Source organism: Pelecanus crispus, chromosome 13 (assembly GCF_030463565.1).
Source record: "Pelecanus crispus isolate bPelCri1 chromosome 13, bPelCri1.pri, whole genome shotgun sequence".
NCBI classification, from domain to species: domain Eukaryota; kingdom Metazoa; phylum Chordata; class Aves; order Pelecaniformes; family Pelecanidae; genus Pelecanus; species Pelecanus crispus.
In genome coordinates this window covers 9,584,262-9,601,572 of record NC_134655.1, presented here as the reverse complement: position 1 = coordinate 9,601,572, position 17,311 = coordinate 9,584,262, and the positions used below count along the sequence as shown (strand labels likewise).

At 42.6% G+C, this 17,311-nt stretch overlaps 1 protein-coding gene across 4 annotated transcripts; it reads right to left on the bottom strand.

Moving 5' to 3' along the window:
• Nucleotides 1–1,085: 1,085 nt before the first annotated feature.
• IDS (iduronate 2-sulfatase) lies at nucleotides 1,086–16,597 on the bottom strand. Of its 4 annotated transcripts, none has more exons than XM_075720596.1 (9): nucleotides 15,519–16,095; nucleotides 14,264–14,441; nucleotides 13,285–13,373; nucleotides 11,316–11,516; nucleotides 10,473–10,643; nucleotides 9,676–9,802; nucleotides 7,970–8,143; nucleotides 6,941–7,271; nucleotides 1,086–1,168 (listed from the first exon to the last, which is right to left on the bottom strand). In XM_075720596.1, exons 1-9 carry the CDS (start codon nucleotides 15,648–15,650, stop codon nucleotides 1,165–1,167), a joined length of 1,407 nt encoding a protein of 468 aa, XP_075576711.1. In that variant the 5' UTR covers nucleotides 15,651–16,095; the 3' UTR covers nucleotides 1,086–1,164. The 4 variants fall into 4 exon arrangements, with proteins under 4 accessions (XP_075576711.1, XP_075576707.1, XP_075576708.1 ...); XM_075720592.1 differs by lacking the exon at nucleotides 1,086–1,168 and adding an exon at nucleotides 16,450–16,597 and having other exon boundaries at nucleotides 6,667–7,271; nucleotides 15,519–15,655; XM_075720593.1 differs by lacking the exon at nucleotides 1,086–1,168 and having other exon boundaries at nucleotides 6,667–7,256; nucleotides 7,946–8,143.
• Nucleotides 16,598–17,311: the final 714 nt, after the last annotated feature.

Below are 17,311 nucleotides of genomic sequence, written 5' to 3'. Positions count from 1 at the left end.
AATATAGAAGATACTTGAGGTGTTTCCACCAAGTATTATCTTGGAAGAGAGTAATTGCAAGCAAGAGTAACGGTTCCAAAAACAAGTAACTCTCAAAAGAAATAAGGGTTTGAAAATTCTTAAAATATGAAGACCCATCTAAAGCAAACCCATCACAGCTTCCCTGTCCAGAATGCTATACCTCCAAAATAAATAGCTTTAATCTGTGCTAATCTTATTTCAGCAAAGAAAAGCTAAAGCTGGTGACAAGAAAATGATTATACTATCAAGTTCAATAAGCCAATCTATTTGTTTTTAACATCCCTGACCTTGATTTTGTTTAGTAAAACAAGGTATCCAAGTTTTCCAGCAGAGCAGATAAAGGAAAAAGATGAGTATCCCACAGCTGCATGTAATGAGGGCTCCCGAAGTAATGGATCACATCCTTCTTGCTGTGAAATATTCGAGGGGGCTCAAGTACAGAGAATCATTTCCTTCAGCACAAGATCAAACTCGCTTTGAAAACAGCAAAACGTGGGAAGTATTAGGCTAGGCTGTAGGTTCAATCAAGGATAGATATTATACACTTCATACCTGCCAAGATTCGTCTTCTAGGAATTATATCCTAATTCTATTACCAGGAAAGTATTTCAGAAAAGACTCTGTTCTTTAAAGCTGGAATAGCAGACACAGAGATCAAAACAAACTTTTTCCAGACATGTGATGAATACTTGCCCTTTTATTAGGCAATTTGTTGGGAGAGAAAGCCCTGCTTAAAATTCGCTGCAGCTCTCTGGACAGGGGAAGCATTTCTTTGGCTCTGCAGGAAGGAGACGGAGGAGTGTCCTTCTGACAGCAGGATCGGGGTGAGCCCGTGAGGCAGTACAACAAAGCTTGGTGGTGGGGGGTAAGAGGGGAAATGGAAGAAAAAGCTGCTGCTCCGTTTTTCAGAGAAGAATTACCACTAGCCTTTTCCAGCTGGGCACCTGTTCCTTTTGGCAGTGTCTCCTCAACTCAGACTACTTCATGTCATCTGTAGACCACATTCGGAAGGCTTTGGAAAAGCAGAAACGGCCTTGGGTTAAAAGCACCCGATAAGGAATCAGTGTCCTTTTAGATCCATGTCTGCTCACAATTCTTGTCCGACCTTGAGTAAAAACTTCTGGCTTTCTGGGCTGGGGTCCCCTACCTGTAAAACAGAAGTAATCTTCCCTGACTGCCCCTCTCTCGTTTAGTCTGAGCGTTGGGGCACAGGTACCACTCACTCTCTAGAGCACTGCAAACAGAAATGGCCTAAACTCAACTCCAGCCTTCAACAGTGTGCTAACGTGAATAATTATTTGTGAAGCCAGATTAGAATTAGCATTTTTAATACCATGAGAAGCTGCATGAGTTGGGATTTTCCCATAACTTTCTTTTTGCCAAAATTTTGAGGTTTTCCCCACAAGACAAAAATTACAGAAAATTCTGGTTTAAAAACTTGAATTGACACTCATGAAATGAGCCATTTCATTTTGACAAAGGTAAACAGTTTCCTTCTATGAGGTCAAAATTTTGTTTTGACTTTATTATTTTCACAAAGTAATTGCATTCTCATTTGTCATAATACCCTTTTATATTATGTCAAAATTATGCAATATAATAAAACTTGAAATAAAATTGAAGCGAAGGTCCCTGATCTTATCAAAGCAAAAACCTTTCAATAAAACTGTCACCAAAGCAATATCTCTACATAAGACAGTTTGATTTAATCAAATAAACATTTTCCTGACAAAAAAAAAAAAAGACTGCAGTCAGATGATACTCAGCCAGCTCTTATAATTTTGAACCATCTCTACAAAAGACGCATAAGCAAGACTTTGTTCGTAAGACTTGCAGCTATGCTTGCAGCCCAACACAGCCCTGAAGCATGACCAGACCCTGACTTCAGTTGTATCTGCTTTACCAAGCAGCTTCAGTGGGCTGCCTGAGAGGAATCCAGCCCAGAGATCTGCTGAACATTTAGTGCAGGCTGGCCATGGAGCACGTTCAAACAGTTAGGAATATGTAACCTACAGGAAACTGCTCTTCAGTTACATAGTAAGGAGTAAACTGGGAATCTTCAGCACAAGTGTGTAACAGACTAGAAATTAAAATTAAAAGACTTTGATTGTACTGTGGCAGCAGGACCATAAGAAAGAGCAAGGGTTTTGAATGCTTGGATAATGCCAAACTGAGTATACTTGGGACAAGATCACAACACGCTGTCCAGAGGTAGATTTTCAAAAGTGCTTCAGAGATAAATTCAAAGAACTTATGCAGTCAATCACAACACGTACAAAGCTTACAGGTTTTATACCTAAAACACAGAAACAGATTAGAGCAGAAACAGGAAGATCTGAGTACCCCTAGATGTCTGCAGTGCCTAAAACCAGAGATATAAAATATTTCCCTTTCCAGTCTTGCTCTCTTTAGATTTCTGTTCTTTCTATCTTCTTGCTGGATCCTAATCTTTCAGATCATTACTTTATATCTGATTTCACTGTTCATTACATCTTACTGTTCCTTTCCTCTCTGCTGCTTCAGTCTATTATCCCCACTCCATGTCCAACTGCACCTACAGAAATATCACAAACTTTGCCATTTCTTCTTGCTTATTCAAAGCTCCATTATAGTTGGGGCCTTCACACACTGCTGGATAAAAATGTTCTTCTACTACTCAGCATTGAGCCAAGTGTTAAAGACAGAGGGCAAAAGGCTCTTTTTGCTGCTTCATATGGTGGATCTTGACATTGGTAGTCTATCTTCTTTCATAAGCAGAACTCCCACAGACTTTAAAAGGAGATCTGTGCATGTAGGCAGAGAAGAACATTGGAGTCAAGATCCACCCATGCAGATCTGAAGAAAATTTTCATTAGCTAGGAAGTCAAACACAGAGGCATAAGAAGTTTTGACAGAGTCATCTTAACTTGGCTGGGAGTTTCTGATGTGAAGAGCAAGAAGGTCTATAGCCTAGAAAACTGTAAAGTACTGGAAAACCTAGTTACCAAGAGGGTAATTTCAGTCTTTATGTAGCGTTTCACATTTGAATGCTAAGTAACCACTAGAGGGGAAAAAAAAAAACTACACCATAAAATTCCACATTCAACGAAGGATCTCAGCTGCAACCACCAGGCACTTCCCAACTATAGTCTGAGACTTTCTCCATCCTAAAGGTCTGAAACGTAAGCTGAACACGGTGCCCTGCAAAAGCTGGGTGTTGACCATGACATTATGGCCATTTTGCCAATGGTGATATTGCTGCCTACTAAAGAAAATATTAGGATTGTGAATTAAGAAACATCCCTGATAGAAGCATCGTGTCTATATCCCATCCTTCATGCTGTGGAATGCTCATTCCAGCAGGGGACTCCACTTGACCAATAGAACACAGCAGCAAGTCACTAATACATAATTAACATGCAACAGTGATTAATTAGGTAACATCTGACCAATAGCCAGGACACTCGGCTGCCTTTGCCCGTCTCGCCACACAAAAACATTTGCAACTTGAACACACAGCTATTCATTCAAAACGCACCCCATTTCCCCCAGCAAGCACAGAGCGCAGACCAAAGAAGGGATTCCAATCTGTTGCACAGCACAGTATGTAGCTACAGCAGTTCCATACACTCCAGCATGCACACCATGCCTGAAATTAGACCCAAATCTTTCCTTTGCAAACAGCACGCTGTAAACATTTAAGTAGTGTTACAAAGTACACCCAAATACACAGCCACCTCCATTTTTTAAAGATTCCTATTGCTTCTGCTTTGTACATAGCACGTTTTTTACTTTGTTTCTAGTGTATAGATGTACAACATCCTAAAATCAAAGTTTTCAAAGCAATGTCATGAGTTACGATTGACTGATGTACAGCTGTTTGGGGACCAAAATTTTAATTCCATTGCTTAATCACTCCTGCACATTAGCTTATTAACAGAGGCCTGTTTATTGACTCTGCTTTGTGCCAAGTGCTTACAACGGCTACTCTGGGTTCCCCAGTGGAATCTCTCCATACATGTACCACAGGTAACAATTCCTGCTGATGCAGCATCATGTTGTTCTTCCAGCTGTTCTGGTGCCATCCTGAGAAATAGGGTCAGCACTGGCATCTCATTTATTTCCTGATGCTTGGCTTGCATCGTCTTCCCTCTAGAGAGAGCGCTGTTCACAAGAGCACTTTACTTTTATTGCTTCTGTTAAGCTCTTTTGTCCTTCAGTGGAGGCTGCTCAGCCTAGCAAAGCCCACAGCTCAGGCTCTCCAGGAGAAACAGCATTTTGGGTTAGGGGGGAGGGAGGGGAAGAAGTGCTTTCTCCCTTTGTCTCCACTGGTTTTGCATTTCACTCAACCAATTCCGTAACAAAACTAACTCACATAGCACTTGCAAGAGCAAAGCTTTTTTTACTGCTATGCCTCAACTCAGCAGAAGGAAACTGCTCGCTAGGTGGACGGCCGTGCTGCTCAGCGACTTGTGCAATTATTCAAGAATGTCCTTGCCCTGAGCACGTGGATACCAGTCTTGATTCACTGGCTGTCAGAGACAATTCTGTTTCATGTCTCCCCAACAGACTACTGGATTTTGATTAAGGAAGGTCAAGGGCAGCTTTTCCCTTCCAATATAAAGAGAATGACTTGAGGAAAAAAACACTCATCACCTAGCACCAGGACTTTTATCTCCACTTGAAAAATTAAATTGCCTGAAGTGATGGGAGGCTTAGGGCAGAGTACATACAAGAATGTTTTCATGCAAATACATTCCTAGATAATTTATCTACATGCTATAATTTATAGTCCCCCAAAAAGGGTTTTTTTTTTTACAGGTGTTTTAGCAGGAGAACAAAATGCAAAGCTCAGGTAGCCAAGCCTAAGATAATACCCATTTGCCAGAGAAATTTTAAATGTACACTGTATTACTGACCTAGCATACCAGAAGATTTAGATTAATCCTTAATGCTTCAATACATCCCCCCAAAGTAACTTTCCCAATATTTGATTTTTCCTTTGAAGGAAACTGTGTCAGAGATATAATTAGCTCTAGCTGCAGACTCCAAATCTCTGCCTGGTACCATTCTCAATAAAACACACCTTCAACCAGTGTGAAATTGGTATAGCTACACTGAATCTGCTACATGCAACTGCAGTATTTCACACCAGCTGAGGATCTAAGTATACGTGCATAAGTGAGGGAAAAATATGTTTTCATCAGGAATAATAATGCGGCAGAACACACAGCATCTTAGGCTGAGTAAAACAAATGACAAGTTCATAAGAAATATATTCTTCTAATTGAGTTTAAGGCACTAAATAACCACTGTCTTCTAACAGAGGATCAGATTCATGGTGGGTATCTCTACATTAATTAGGAATAAGACTGTCACTTGGATTTTAATGAAAGAAAGTTATGTCTGTGGCTTCTCTAGGATATTAAAGTCAATTTATCTAAGGAAGACAAGTAATGGCTGGGTTTTTCTTTTCTAGGAATTGGAGCAGTTCATTGAGGAAGGTAGCAGGAGTTACCACTGTCTGAACAAGCTCTTATCTGATAAGGTACAAATTCCAAGAGCCTTGATTACCAAGATAGAATTGCAGAAATCCAGCAGGCTGACAGAGCACAACACAAATTACTGCCATCACGCTAGAGCACAGTGTGCCTCGTGGCTGTGAGCATCAGGTACAGGTAGCACCTAAATAAAATAGTCAGCAAAAACATTCTTCTCAGATACAAGTTCCCAAACATATCTACCTTAATACATTTGGCCATACAGAAATTTACTTACCAGCATAACTTGGGACAATTAACACGCCATATCCTGTGCTGCTAAACATCACACAAAAAGCTTAAAACTAAAATGGGAGGCTTTTAGCTATCCTAGTCCAAAACCAAGACTTCCAAGCCCCACTTGGCAACTAGGAATGTAAACATCCAAGTTTCTGTCACTGGACGCGACAAGCCTCAAAAGTGCACTAAGCAGTTCACCAACTACAGCAACCAGCAAGCTACAACAGCTAAAGGTTTCCATCTCTTTTCACCTGTGGGGCCTCATTGGACCAACCCTCATGAAAAACCACAGAAGAGCATACTGGTGTTACCTTAACGCCTCAGCCTTATTTAGTCTTTCAGTGATGAAAGCACTCATTTCTTACACATTAATTTAAAATTCAGATCCTGTCCTGTATGATAAGAAGCATGAGTCTTCAAGCTAAAGCTTTCATTCAAAATCTAATTATTTTAAATGAAACACATGAAGTTTCTCTTTTAGCTCTAGTCAGAGGTAAGGCCAATGACAGGAGACACCTCAGTCTTTCACCCCTATCAAATGTCTCCTTGACCACTCCAGCCCCAAGTCTCCTAGGTAAAGTGGACAGGACCTGTTTACTGACACACATTCTCCACACAGCCTTTCAAACACAGAAGTTTATCTTTTTCCACCTTTCACACCACCTGTTTCAGCACAGATAATGAATTTTAATTCTTCAGCCACTACAGAACGGAAGACCACAGAGATGTTTCACAGTATGGGCCTGCATACCACGTGTGGCCTTTTCAGAAATGTTGTGAGCTTGTGTTTGAAAACACAACTGCAGAAGTTCACTCTGACTACTTCAGTGCAATAAGAGCTGTAAAAAGACAAAGGCACTGGCTGGTGTTTTGATACAAACAGGATTTTAATTCAATCCAAGTGTTTTCTGTACAACAGAAAGGTTTTACACAAAAAAAGGAAGTGTTACTTCAGTTGCGAGAATGCACACAAAGAAGTTTCTGAACCCTAGCGCTTCAGGAAGCCAAGAATTTTTTTGAAAAAACAACCATGTGAGGTATTGTTATAGATGTTATAATCCTGGTTTGGATCAGTCTCCACCATGTACAACTCTCCTGCATGGACATCCTCAAAGTTAGCACTGAAGTTGTTAGGATTAAACTGAACCCATACAGTATACCTGTAGTCAATGGTACGCATGGAATAGCCCATGATTCTGATGTCTTTCAGCTTCGGCTTGTCAGAGTTCCACTGAGGAGTGTCCGCAGGCCGGGGATACTGGCTGAAAGCAACAGGTTCTTCATTAAAACACCTGTAAGGGTCATCACACCCATCCTTCTCTTCCTCCACCTTCTCTTCGGATGTGTTAAAATACTGGACAATGCTTGCCCCCTCAGTGCACAGTGCAACGTGAAACGAAGTCTTTGGGCACACAGGAGGAACTTGCAGGCCAGCAAGTTCAGCAAGCGTTGAAAACAGAGACACAAGCTCAACCACTTTTTCGCTTAGCCCTAGAAGAAACATCAAAATACAAGTTATGGAACATGATGGTTTGACAGACACTGGTAGAACATTTTAGAAACTTATTCTGATAATTAAGTTGGTGTTTCATTGAAAGTGCCAATTTGTGGGGTAGCAAAAAATCAAGGCAATTAAGGTGTGGCACTTAGCTCTGAAGATGCTAGTCTATGCATTTATGATGTATTTTTAACAAGAAAACTTTCGCACTTATGTTTTTCAAATGTGCAGCCTTCAAAACTATAATATTCATTACTTTGAAAAAGAACTCTTCAGAAAGACAAAGCAAATTCCAGTGTCAATAGTTTAACGCAAGAGTTCCTCCATCAAAACAGTTTCCAATGCCACCATTTTAAGTACAGATGCTACACAGAACGTTTACTAATCACCACTGGAAAGACAGCAGCTGCCACTACAAAAAGGTAGGTCAAGTATCCTTTTAGGCATCTACCACACAAAAATAAGTTACCTGCTGTGTTAATGCAGACATCTAGCCATTTCCACTAAAGCAGATCTAACCAAAGCAAAAGGTTTGTGTCCAAGGATTCCCTTTACCATCTTGTTCCGCCTCAGTACAAGCAGCACAGTCAACAACACTGACTCAAGCTGCCTGTAGGCAAAGTATGTTTACATCACCACTTCTCCTTTACATATATCCACTGGAAACAAAAAATAAATGCTGGAAATTTACCTTGAGGTACCAAGCCTAAAGTACGGCTAAAAGGATCAAGGTAGGGGAAGACCCTCTCTCCTTGACTGACAGAGGAAGTTGTCATTCCTGGTACATAAAACATCAGCGGCACACGGGTAGCAACATCAAAATTGCTGTATTTTGCCCATTCACCATGTTCTCCCAGGGACCATCCTAGATGACAAAGGACACAATTCAGAGTACATACTGGGTTGTAATTTGGTAGTCATTTCTTTTTCACTATAAACTGACTCTGGCTGTTGAGGCCACTAGTCTGTTATCAAGGTTGTATTAAAAGGCAAATAACAATCTGTATTTAAATATAACAAGATTTTTCTCTAATGCCAAAGCCATTTCAACAGCCACCTAAATCTTGCAACTTGATACTGTTACTAAGGAAATAATTACCCCTTTCCTTATTTCCTCTGCTCCAGATTAGAATTAGGAGATCAGCATCAAAACAGCAGAAAAGAGGAACTGGGGTGTGTCACAGTGCCTGCAAGAGTCTCCAGATCAATTCCACAGAGCACTCATTTAAGTTTTGGGCAGCTGCCAGCTCTCCAATACTCCTGTTAACACTGTAACTGAACATCCCTTGGAGCCAAGGCTCCCCTCTATGCCAGACTGCCACATCAGGACGTTACCCCTGAGGAAGCAGTAGAGATCAAAACTCTTTAGCTCTCCTCTTCCTCTTGGAAGAGATGCCAACATGACTTCGTTCCAGGCAGATCTATTGCCAATTTCACTTTGGGGGAAGACAAAAGAGCTCTATGACAGCTATGTTAACACAATTTTTTTTTATCACTTCGCTAGCCATGGTACTGGAAACATCAACTGTTAACAGTTAACCACAGCAAGGGAAAGAGGAATTCAGTTTACAATGCAATGTCCAAGTCAAAGTGGCAAGTCAGAAGGAACATCTAGAATCACTTTAGTACCAGAAGTATTAATCCCATTGCTCTACAACTCATAAGGGCTTGTTTATACAGATACACTCACAGAAGTCAACCCAAATTAACTAAATATGTGACTTTAAATTGATTTAGTTAAGCCATATCCTGTTTTAAGTCAGCTAAGCCATCCCCCCAATTAAAGGGATCATGGGGGTGGGGGAGTGTTTTAATGAATATTAGAGTATTGAAACAAACATGAAATGCTTGAGGTATTTGCCCCACAATTCAAATTCATTTTTTTACCACCAGGATCCAGAGTTGTGCAAGACCTGAATTTTGAGGGGGAAGCCATATTGCTATCAGTTTAGATGCTCTGCAAGCAGCAATGACAAGTGCAAGAAAACACACTTCAGCAATTAACGAGGAAGCCTGTCACCCACTGTACCAGATGGCTCTCTACAAATTGGAAGGAGGGGAGGAGCGGTCACGATCCTTTCACAGCACTGTTGCCAGCAAGAGTCACTCCTTGGGTAGGAGGTGGGAATACAGCAAAAGCTCAGCCTAGTGCCCTGGCAGTCTCATCACTCACTAGCAAACCCTCAACCTGATTAAAGAGAGGTGCCTGCAGGGGGACAAAAGTGTGCAGCCACAGAAGCCTGTGTCAGTCCATGCAATTAGAGACAGACTAGCCAGATATACAAGGTATGCAAGCTCTGCTGTAAATCATATAAACACACACTTGATTAATATGCCAGCGCTGAGCTGCACAATTAAGTTATTAACAGTGAGCTGGAGAAAGATTTAAAAGCTTACCATGATCAGCAGTAAAAACTACTATCGTGCTATTTGAGAGTCCTACATCATCCAAAGCATTCAAGAGCAGGCCAACTTGCATATCCAGGTAAGAAACTGCTGCATAATAGCTCTGACGAATCTGCCGCTGCAAGTTAAGAAAACAGGGGAGAGGAAAAAAAAAGTTAGCTTTTTCCCCAGACACACACAGAGGAGAACCAGTGGGTGGCTGTGTAGGTAAAGGAACTAAAAGATTTTACTTGTAAAGTTTGGGGGTTTTTTTTAAGCATCTGTAGCCTGATTAATGCACCAGAAAAGGTAAACAGGGAGGAGGCAGTTAGAAAGTTCTATCTATCTCCCAGCAGTTCTTTCAAGCAAGGTGTTGCAACCAATCAGTTCTGCTTCTCTCAGGGTCCAGCCAGTACACCTTACTTTGGCATAAGCACTGGACAGTCAAGGCAAATCTTGCAAAAAAAGATACACTGAGTGGTGGCTTGAAGCAGATAAACAGATTCAGATAATGAAAACAAATCATTGGTAGCTGCTACATACATTCCCTTATATACAAACCAGGAGCACATACTACTATCACTAGTTGATGGCTGATCTTTTTCTCCCCACCCCCACTAGCCTGACTGCACTTACAGTGAAGGTTTGCCTGCAAAGCTAGAGGGGACAGCATGCAAGGCAGGGAATTCATACTACTTGCAAACTGTCAGTTGCTGAATACCTGGGATTATCTAAGCGCAGCCAACTGCTCCCTTGCATTTGAACAAGTTAAGACACTTTGCCTTCAGTGCACTGTATTGACAGCTTACCTGGAAGTCATCTGGAAGTGGTCCATAAGGGAAACTAACATTTAATGCTTCCACATCATCCCTCTGTCTGATATCCGTCCAGGGGTTGTACGCCACAGAAGGTAGTTTCTCAGGCACCCAGGGATCTGGGGCTAACGTGATGTTTTCCAGGGGGTACAGCTTGAGAAATTCCTTTACAATACAAACACACATAAAGACTGCCCTCACCTCTAAGGTCTATTGTAAACCCTGTGTTGTAAAGCAGCAACCATTGCCCTTGCATGACCCTTTAATATTCTTACAGTTTACCAGGCTTTGCTCCCCCTCCCCCAGAGTGTAAAAGGTAGAAATGCTATGCTAGTCAGCCCCAACCAATTCCTGAAAAATACCAAGTTGGTAACTACCTAAAAACAGCCTCCTGTATCTCAAAGCAACACTGAAATAAGGGGTCCAGCATCACTTCCTCTGAAACGAGTAGTTTTGCCACCAACTCAAACAGGGAATAGAGTACAAGATCTTGTAAGGCCTCATTATGGTTGGACTGGATGATCTTAAAGGTCTTTTCCAACCTAGACGATTCTATGATTCTATTATGTCATACTCCATCAAGCTGAACACTATCTCCATGCAATAGCAGTCACTATTATGGTGGTAGAAGCCTGGCTTTTGGCTGAGTGGTCACAACTCATTCTCATTAAACATTCTGAAATGCAACACAGGCAACTGCTAAAGTTACACCAAATCAAGGCCAGTTTTCAACTTCCTTTCCAGAAACAATAGCAATAAAGCATTTGCGGAAACAGCTCTGAAAAGCAAAAGCAACATTTTCTAAGTTCCTTTCCCTGCAGGCTCCAGTTTCCTCACCTGCGGGTACCTCAGTGGGATGTGTGGTTTGTGGTAACCGACAGCCAGGAAGAATTTTTGCTTGTTGGTTTTCATAACATTCAGTAAGCGTATGGCCTCTTCAGTGCTCTGAATATCAGGCAGGGTACCACTGGGCATTTCTGTCACATCCACTGGGCACACCAAGTTAGCATAAAGTTTTCCATCTTTTCCCCTACAAGTCTTTAAAAAAAAAAAAAAAAAAAGAATTAGTTAATTAACTTAAATCCTGTAAAAGCAAAGAGGAAATCCTCCGTTCTGTAACTTTCAAACCAATCTGTTTCTCAATCTTTCTACCAACAGAAGACTACAGATTGGATATGAAAAGGAATTTCACAATTTCTATGAACAGTAAAGATGCCAAGTACATCGATGAGTGAGCAAACAGCTTCAGGAGTTGAAGAATGCAACTTCCATGTCTAAGGAAAAGCAGAATCCTCTCTAAAGCTGGGCAGAAGATTAAACATAACCATATGGGGAAACACACAGCTTCTATGATGAATAGAATCTCTGACCTATTGGCAAGAAGGCAGAATTTGGTTACACTATGTACATGTATTTTTACTCCTTCTGATCCCAAGAGCTCACAGAAAGCTGTCTGGAAGGTACTGACTTAATTTCTCAGCAAATGCCAGCAGTGGTTGATGTATAATCAATAAAGAAAGATAAATTAAACTAAATGGTTGCCAGGAAAAGGTGGCCTCAGTAGGGCGTTTGGGAGAGTGGCTAAATGAACATAAAGAAAAAGTACGTCATGGATGCAAATACTGTTGTTGTTAAAACCAGTCTTTTTCAGCAGTAAATGCAAGAACAAAGCATCATCAGGCTGTCTGTAGCCTCATGGCTGGAGCTCCTAGCTTTGCAGTGTATCGACTCCAGCATATGATGCTATCATGATGTTTGCATAAACGTAAAACAGATTCTTTTGGGCCACACTTAAAAGTAAAAAACATTCTAGAAAACTGAATCAGATGATAAAGTTTCAGATTATTTAAAGATTTTTTTTTAATTATGACCTCCACCCGCTCACCCCTGAGCTCTTTATTGAATTAAGTTCACCAAGCCCATTGACAGTGTTTTGTCACTCACTAAGCAGAGCAAGATTAGTGTGGAAGTTGACAACCGCACTTTTCAGATAAAGGAATTCATGACCTAGACACAAATTAAGATCACTCTTTCTTGCCAACACTTTTATATCTCAGTAACTTAAGTTTCCAAATACTAATTCAGAAATACTTAAAATTGCAGGATAAGCACATGAATTAACATGACACACAACTGAAGAGATAGGCCTTCTTTTGGAAGACTAAGAAACCGAATACCAGACTGGTCTAGTTGTTCCCCTGCACAAGACTGCAGTCTCAAAAACCACAGAGTATAGCCTGTGCTTGACACAAAGAACTTGGTTATATCCTCACTCTCTGCAACCACCTGAAAGGAGGTTGTGGTGAGGTGGGTGTTGGTCTCTTCTCCCAAGTAACAAGTGATAGGACAAGACGAAACGGCCTCAAGCTGCGTCAGGGGAGGTTTAGATTGGATATTAGGAAAAATTTCTTCACAGAAGGGGTAGTCAAGCATTGGAACAGGCTGCCCAGAGAGATGGTGGAGTCACCGTCCCTGGAAGCATTCAAAAAATGGACAGACGTGGCACTTGGGGACATGGTGTAGTGGGCATGGTGGTATTTGGTTGATGGTTGGACTGATGATCTTAGAGATCCCTTCCAACCTTAAGTTGGAACCTTAAGTTTCCTTAACCTTAAGTTTTTACTTTCATTAAAAAATAATCCAGCCACCAAGCCAGGAAACATGAAATTATTACTCTACCCTTAATTGGTTTAGTGGTGGACTTGGTAGTGTTAGGTTAATGGTTGGACTGGATGATCTGAAAGGTCTTTTCCAACCTAAACGATTCTATGATTCTATGATCCTGAAAACCCCTCTTCATGCTTACCTTATCATTTTCATACTTTTCAGCTGAAGGATGAAAGGGTGGAATGGACCAACTGTACGGATAGTCATCACTGTAATTGGATGAAACCCCTGAAAAGGGTAAAGACATTAGAATGCTCTAATAGTTCACTTGAACCAGGAAGAACTCAAACACAAGTTTAACTTGTTTTCAGTTGTGGGTTTTGTTTTTTTTTTTAATATGCTAAATGAAGAAACATTTCAAACAATCTTTGACAACCGAGAAAAAGAAAATGAAGAAATAAAATTCAAAAAGTTTAAGACAGACATTTTTCCCTGAAATACACCTTTTACTGGTGAGGGAGACTCAAGCCTCTTGAAGAACCTTACTTCAGGGAACAGCAACAAAGAAAACCACCAAAAAACCAGGATTAATAACAGTCTTTAGGTACATCCTTAGTAAGCTTTACTATCAACTGAAAGTTCATACATCCACACAAGTTTAGTTGTGGGGTAAAGAGCTACCAAAAAGAAGGTCACTATTACAGTATTTTTCAACTTAGTAGTGTTACTGCTTTTTAACTAGTGAACTAATTTTCTATTTAACTGGTAGTATTAGTCCTACATTCTATACCTCCTGATCCAGACAGACAGCCTATTATGAAACATGAAACAGTATATGCAGAACTAAGACAATGAAGCTGTTCAGCAATTTCATCTTCAGCAGGTACCTAACTTCCAGACATATTTTTACAATATTAGACATTTATTCCCACAATCCCTAGACAAGATGTGAAAATATTCATTAATCTAATATATTCACTTCTAATGCCTTAAGATTTAAAATTAAGATTTAGAGATTAAATTAAGATTTAAAGATTAAAATGTACAATCATTGTATAATCTGGCTCATGATCATGATTTAGGTTGTCAATATAGACAAGAATCACACCGTTGATACATATATGTAAAGTCTGTTTGTGAGAATATACATGTTAAGCAGGTAACAATTCAAACCATACCAGGATGAAAAACTTTCCCCACAGATAAGGTCACATAGCCATTCTCCTTGAAATACTGGGGCATCGTGGAATAGTTTCCTGCATGTACTCTCCAGTAGGAGTAGAAATCATACAGTCGGGTAGTATCAGGTCTGCGTCCAGTAAGAAACGATACTCTACTGGGAGCACACACAGCTTGCTGAGGAGAGAGCCAGCCAAAAAGAGGATCAGTTGGGAACAAAAAGCAAAACACATGTATGAACCGACTTAGGTGTAGCCGGGCAAAATATCCAAAGGCTCTGCAGTGGAAGTGTTTAATATCACTTCAAGCTGGAATGATCAGCATCCTTATTATGAGTATCAATTCCCAACTGCAAGCTTTTAGCAAGACATATATTTACCAATCCATAATTTTTCCTCAAGTAACCAATTCCTAAGTACTAAAAGCTTTGGCTATGCAGCTAGTAGTGGTAAAAAAAAAAAAAAAAAAAAAAGTCAGGTTGCATTAAAGACATTGCTTTTGAAATCTAGTAGCTCACACTCACACAGAATTAAGCAGAAGTGGCAGATGGACTGTGCTGACAAAAGCCTGAAGTCTAGTTGATCTGGACTGCCTTAAGAATAATGAAAAGGATAAACATATGGAAGGTCCAGGTTACCGTCCAAAGGCCTCACCAGTTCTGTTTCAGACTGGCAAGAGCCAAGAGTTATTGCTTTAAAGTCCTAATCCCTAGTCAGAATTAGATTCAACCACCTAATTTCTCAGCAGAGAGAAACTTGGGAGTAGAGGCATGTTATGCAAATTACTCAAGTAAAGAGCAATTAGGGAGATTTTGAGTCCTGTATTTAAGAGTGATGCTTACCACACAAGCTGCCCCTTCATGAAAGTCTATAGAAAATATTTTCTCAAAAGAAAAAAAAAAATCAAAAAGTGAAAAATAATCTTTAATAAACAGTAGGAAAAAAGAATTCTAATTTAGTAAAACAGCATTTTTAAGCAGCACTTTGCTGCTAACAGTGAAAATGTTTGATTGACATTACACTCCTCCAATGGCTGCACAAATATCATCATTCAAATGCCCTGTTTTCATTTTTCTCACCTTAGTAAAGATAGGTTCATACAGTACAGCTCAGCCCAACCATTTATTTTCTACTAGAAATACTTAAGGTTAATAAACACTTGCTTTTTCCAACGGTCTGCCTAACACCTACTGTGATAAAACCAATGATTCTTTTGCATAGAGAAAACATTTTTTTCTTAAGCTATTTATCTCACCTGTGCATACGCATTGCTGAACACAAAACTTTGAGAAGCAAGTTGGTCAATGTTTGGAGATTTCACAAGCTTATCTCCATAACAACCCAAAACAGGACGGAGATCATCCACAACTATAAAGAGCACATTCATGCCATCTATGAAGAAACAGGGATATGTCAACTTGAGGTCCAGCAAGCAGAGGCTACTTTATGCAGATCTCTGTATCAGTTTTTAACCCTGAAGTATACTTAAGAAAAAAAAAAACAAACCCAAAATCTGTAAGAACATGTAATAAGGGAATGTAAGCACCGGGATTAATGCCTTCAACACGCAGGAATTCTTATTTGGCCTAGACAGAAGCGTAGCGGTTTGCACTTCCCTCCCTATTCCATTGCTTCCTCCCATGGTGTTTTCTTCAGCTGCCTGCAGTCGGCTGCCGAGGGCGGTGTGACGTCACGAGGCATGTCATAGTTCTACCTACTACTGAATTCTGCAGCCTGCGAGCTTTGCGAGGGGCGTCAAGCCACAGGTAAAACTCAGACACTGTTACGCTATACAGTCCTGCTCCAAACAGATAAAAAGAAAATATTTTTTTTTAAAAATGAATCACATACGTGTTTTTTAAAAGGCCCTCTCGAGGCGGCCAGCGGTACCACGGCTCGCACAGGCTACAAGCGCCGAAGGCGCCTCAGGGCCGCGGCCTCCCCCGCGCCCCACGGCGCTTCCTCACGGCCCTGCGCGACTCGAAGCACGCAGCGCCCGCGGCCCGCCCGCCCGCTTCCCGCAAACCCGCGGCAGCTGCGGCGACGGGGCGGCCCGGCCCGGCCCGGCCCAGCCCGGCCCGGCCCGGCCCAGCCCAGCCCTCCCGCCCGTAGCGGCGCGGCGCGGCCCGGCCCGGCCCGGCCCGGCCCTCCCGCGAGAACCAGCCCCGCCCGCGGCCCCGCCGCACCTCCGGGCCCCGCCGCCGCCGCCCCGCGGGTGCGGAGCCGAGGGGCCGCCGCCGCCGCCGCCGGGGCGAGCGCGAAGGCGCCGCGGGGAAGCCCCAGCAGGCACAGGCAGAGCCAGGCCCCCGCGCCGCGGCGCCCGGCCGCCGCCATCTCCCGGAGCGGCAGCGCGGGCGGGCGGGCCGGCTTCAGGCCCTCCCCCGCCCCGGGCCCGCCCCGCCCCCGCGCCGCAGCCGGCAGGCGCCGCTCCCCCGCGCCGCCGCACGGTGGCGCCGCAGCGCCGCGCAGCAGCCCCGGCGGGGGGGGCGAGGCGGGGGGTGCGGGGGGGGGCGGCCGGAGGCACCGCGGAGGCGGGGAGCGGGGCGCATGGAGCGGCTGCAGCCGCCCGAGAGCAGCGCTGCTGCGGGGCAGGGAGCGCCTGGGTTCTGAGGCAGGAGTGTGCGGGCTCTTCCCGCAACAGCTCCCTGGGAAAGGGAGGAGTTAGCGGCGTTCTGACAGCGCCTGCCTTCTCCGGCAAGCGGGGAGCGGAGAAACCAAGGCCTAGGAGCTGGAGAAGCCGTCTCAGAGTCGTACTTTAATCCTATTTGTTAACCAGTTCTACACCAGTTAACGCTTATTTCATATGATTCTTTATTTTTGCGCTTTAAACAAACACTGTATTTCCAGAGCTACCTGGAGATCTAGCCAGGTCGGTTTTGTGTGGGCTGTTAGTGAGAACGCCCGTCATGTCACGTCGCGTGCAGCATGCAAGTCTCCATCACGCCACGTCGTGTGCAGCATGCAAGTCTCCATCACGCCACGTCGTGTGCAGCGTGCAAGTCTCCATCACGCCACGTCGTGTGCAGCATGCAAGTCTCCATCACGTCA

Excerpts from the sequence above, each read along its gene's own strand:
- IDS (XM_075720592.1), bottom strand. The coding sequence starts at position 16,597 with ATGGCGGCGGCCGGGCGCCGCGGCGCGGGGGCCTGGCTCTGCCTGTGC. Across the intron at positions 15,656-16,449 it reads GGCGGCGGCGGGGCCCGGAG|ATGGCATGAATGTGCTCTTT; the intron begins GTGCGGCGGGGC and ends GTTTCTTCATAG. Across the intron at positions 7,272-7,969 it reads TTTAGGCTTGGTACCTCAAG|GGCTAAGCGAAAAAGTGGTT; the intron begins GTAAATTTCCAG and ends TGTTTCTTCTAG.